Source organism: Microtus ochrogaster, chromosome 24 (genome assembly GCF_000317375.1).
Source record: "Microtus ochrogaster isolate Prairie Vole_2 chromosome 24, MicOch1.0, whole genome shotgun sequence".
Classification (NCBI taxonomy): Eukaryota; Metazoa; Chordata; class Mammalia; order Rodentia; family Cricetidae; genus Microtus; species Microtus ochrogaster.
In genome coordinates this window covers 32,721,414-32,725,490 of record NC_022024.1, presented here as the reverse complement: position 1 = coordinate 32,725,490, position 4,077 = coordinate 32,721,414, and the positions used below count along the sequence as shown (strand labels likewise).

General features: G+C 47.5%; 1 protein-coding gene across 1 annotated transcript in view; it reads right to left on the bottom strand.

Annotated features, from left to right (window-relative positions):
- Mybpc1 (myosin binding protein C, slow type) overlaps nucleotides 1-3,587 on the bottom strand; it is a 67,163-nt gene extending 63,576 nt beyond the window's left edge. The window contains exons 1-2 of the mRNA XM_026784498.1: nucleotides 3,377-3,587; nucleotides 1,965-2,030 (exon numbers count right to left, since the gene is read on the bottom strand). Of these exons, the coding sequence (XP_026640299.1) occupies nucleotides 1,965-2,030; nucleotides 3,377-3,587 (277 nt within the window). The remainder of the gene's footprint in view (nucleotides 1-1,964; nucleotides 2,031-3,376) is intronic.
- Nucleotides 3,588-4,077: the final 490 nt, after the last annotated feature.

The window sequence follows — 4,077 nt, the reverse complement described above, 5'->3', positions numbered from 1 at the left end:
GATAGATAGATAGACAGATAGATGATAGATAGATAGATAGATAGATAGATAGATAGATAGATAGATAGATAGATAGATAGCAAAGGAGAAGAGGTGTATAGCCTTACACGCTAGCAGAAGTTAACATGGCAGGACGTGAGGTCATTCACAGGCACAGTGAAGACTTATGTCCCTTTAGAGGACATTGACAGGATCTCACACATCTCACCACACCATGGAAAGGATCACTAAGGCTGCTATCGTCCACAGGGAGATGAAAGCCTCGGCCTTTTCATTTCCAGAGATCCGAGTGTGGGAATGGAAACCTAGTATTGGCTCTGGGCGAGGCACACAGAGGAGTATCAGAGGACCAGAGAAGCCAGTTTCTCTGACACATTATCTTTTGGTCGGAGCCATGACTGCACCATGCCCAAGGAAGCTCTTCCTGACTCTTTATACAGCCCGTGCTCTGTCTCCCTATCCTGCCTCCTCACGAATGCAGAAGCTGCTTCTTGTACTCCTGAGTCCTATCCCACTATTCTACCCGAGGTCTCTTGCCCATTGGCTTAGGGCTGACACTTAGGACTGCTCTCTCCAGGTTGGCACTCATGTTGGCCACTGTTACATTTTCTCATTCTTCCTTGTACTGTGCAACTGTAACCATCCTATTCCAGAGTTCTAGTCTCTGTCCATCCTCTGGCCTTCCTGTCTCTGAAGGTCACTGTCTTGTTCTTTTCCCCAGTGAGCCTTCCGCTGTTCCTGTGACTATGAAAACAGAACTAGGTGGGATCTGACTTGGTCTACCTACCTCACTGTTTCCCTTGCATAGGCTTTGTAGGTCTTTCTGGCTCCTTTGTCCCTATCCCCACATCCTGTTCTTCCCTATCCCCCCAACTCACATCCTTTTCTTCCCTATCCCCCCAACCCCCGGCGTTCTGTGACCACATCATAGTATCCTACTTAGCAACTATGATTTAATTATTTTCTAGCAGTCTTGGTGTTCTTGTATCTACTGTCCCCAAATAAATATAAACAGGGATGCTGTCTACCTCCCTGGCGTCTCCACTTATCGCTGAAAACACATTAAACATATAGGAAACTAAGCGAAAGAATGAAGAAAGGCTTCCTGGGCAGCCGTGTAAAAGCTTTTAAGCTGTATCGGCCTGATAGTATGCTCCCAGCTTTGTGGCTGACAACAGATCTTTCTCTGTAGCTCTGGCTAGCTTCAGACTTTCTGTGTAGCCCAGGCCAGTCTCGAACACATTACAATCCTTCTGCCTCAGCCTTCGGAGTGCTGGGACCCCAAGCACACACTACCACACACAGCACAAGGTGCGTTTCCTAAGGACAGCTAGAGTTCTTTCAGATCCCAAGTGGGGCCTTGGGTGAATTCTATCCAGATTAATTAGAATCGTCTTGAATGCTGGAGCCGTAAAGGCACTCTGAATATAAATTGTCCATCTCCATTGTGTCTGAAGGATCCATGCCCAATGCCACAGGACAAAACACACACACACACACACACACACACACACACACACACACACACTCCTAACATAGAGTTTAAAAATGATTTGACTTTTACCTACATGATTTTTTGTTTTGTTTTATGTTATCTAATTGAATTTTTAAATTTTGTATGAAATATCTATTTTTAATTAATAAAAAGCTTACTTTATAATATTTTTAAAAAATGGGAATTTAAGAACTTTAATTCAACTTCCTCTAATCTGGAGAGCAGTGTCCAAGCAGCCAGCTGTAGCCGATTGTCCAAACCGTGGAGACGTTTCAGGACACGAAAGCTAAGACATTCGCATGAAGTGGAAACGAAAGTTGTTTGCCTGTTTGGGGAGGAAATGCGCCCTCTAAAGAACACAGAAAGCCCGTCGCTTTGCAGTCAACACGTAAACAGCAACTTGCTGACTCCTGTTGCATTTAGGACTAACTTATGTCGACATTTTTAACGCTAGTATGTCCCTACCTACGATTACCCCCTTTCGACACGGAAACTGAAAACCCTGTCAGGCCCTGCAGTTCATGCAGAGAAGGATCTAGAAGGAAGCAAGGCTCCATCCATACCTCCTTTCCCATCAGGCTAACCAAGAGTCCATGCTCTTGTGGCAGGGCCGGCTCTTCCTTTCTCTGAAGGTGCTCTGAAGGAGGCAGAAGAAATAAGCTGACGGACTTGTCCAATATTATTACGTCACCTTCCCTCACATCAGTCACTGTCAAGGTCACGCAACTTCTTAGGAACGTGCCTCAGTTTCCTCAGGAGGAACTGGAACTAACAGAAGAGCCTCCACCTCGGGGAGGGTGGCAGGAAGGGGTGAGGTAGCGGACTCTACACACGGCAACACTTCCTGGTCTTAATTACCATTGTTTGTCCTTGGCTGCACCTGAACAAGAAACAGGTGTCTACCCGTGCCACCTGCTGAGGAGTTGTCTAATTTTCTGGACCGTGGGCTGCCCGCTGTTTGGAACTGGGGTAGGGAGTGAGGAGCAGCGCGGACGTGCTTGCCTGATGCACCCTAACTGTACAATGGGAACACTGCTGAATTGAGTACACTTCACATGGTTAGCATTGCAGTCCACAAGTCTGGTAAGGGGACCAATCAGCAACCAGCCACCGATTATGCTGAAACAGGAAGGGGAAGCGGGGGGGGGGGGACCTCCCTGTCATTTCTGGGGCCATGTGTAACTTGGAGGTAATAGGTGACCAGGAGTGGTGATAGCCAAGCTGGCTTGATTTGGAAAGTGAATCATTCCCAAAGTTCCAGCGCCCCTGTGGGGTGTCCTTTAACATTACCTATAATGATGCCTCTGTCTCTCTCTCTCTCTCTCTCTCTCTCTCTCTCTCTCTCTCTCTCTCTCTCCTCTCTCTCTTCCTCTCTCATGTCTTTGTCTCAGACAGACCCTGTCATGCTCAGTCTTGCCACTAAAATCATTTGCACACACCCCAAAGTCACTGAATGCTTCTATGGCAATCATTCATTAATAGTAATAATAAAATAAATAAATAATAATAATAATAAAAGGCTCAAGAAAGTGGCTGAGGGAGGAGAGTCCACCCTTAAGGAACTCCTGGTAAATGATTTATCTGTTAGTATTGCAGTTTTTGCTCCTTGTCTTTCTGTTCTTCTACAACATGCAGGACTCACTGCTTCCATGGACTCTGGAGCTCTAGAAACTGCCGTGTGCACAGGATCCAACCAAACCACGGACCCTGACTGGAGGTCAGTGCCAAGTTCAGAGTTCTGTGTTTCTAACAGGCTTGTAGGCACAGCTGCTCCTGTGGGCCCACAGCCCACAGTTTTGAGCACCAGGGCTCAGCTCGGACCCTAAAGGTCACCCGTTTCTCTCCCATTTCAAAGATAGTTGCAAATGCTAAAACATTTACAGTAGCCGGGCACCTTTCTTCCCTCTTTGGTCACAAGCTTCTTGAGGACAAGGCCCGTCTTCTCTTCCTTTCCAAGTTCCACACGGCAGGTGCTCCGTAAATATAGCTGACTGGCACGCAGCTCCTGCCCGCACAAAAGCCCCTTCTCCTGCCTGCCAAGAAATCCAGAACCGTCCCCTGGCGCTCTGTGGGCAGCTTTCTTCGGCTGCATTACCCACAGGGAACACTATGTCTTCCATTGCTGGCCCTCCTGCTGGCCCAGGCTCCCAGGGATCCGCCCAAACCCATCTTTTAGATTTCATCTTACTGTCAGCACACGTCTTGTGTTTCTTAACAAGGGCAGGAGAGCAAGTGCGGCTGGGGCTTTGGCTCTCAGGAACAGCGCACCCCTTCCCTTTCTAAGGAATCTGCCCCATTTAAAATTCAGGCTGGAAAGGCCACTAGAACCAAGGATCCTGTCCCATCAACGTCTAGGCAAATACCCCTCGGTCTGCCCTGGCAGATATGTTGATATCTGGTTCCCTGTGTAGTGATGGCCAAGTGGCAAGTCCTTTGGTAAACTCTGAATCTTAAACAAGCAAACAGATACAGACTAGTGATGCCACTAAATGTCTGCGTACTTAAAAGCCAAAAGATGAAGTCTGAGCTTTGTGGCCCAGCTGGATAAAGGCAGATTTTTGTCCCCTCTCTCTGTATCCATC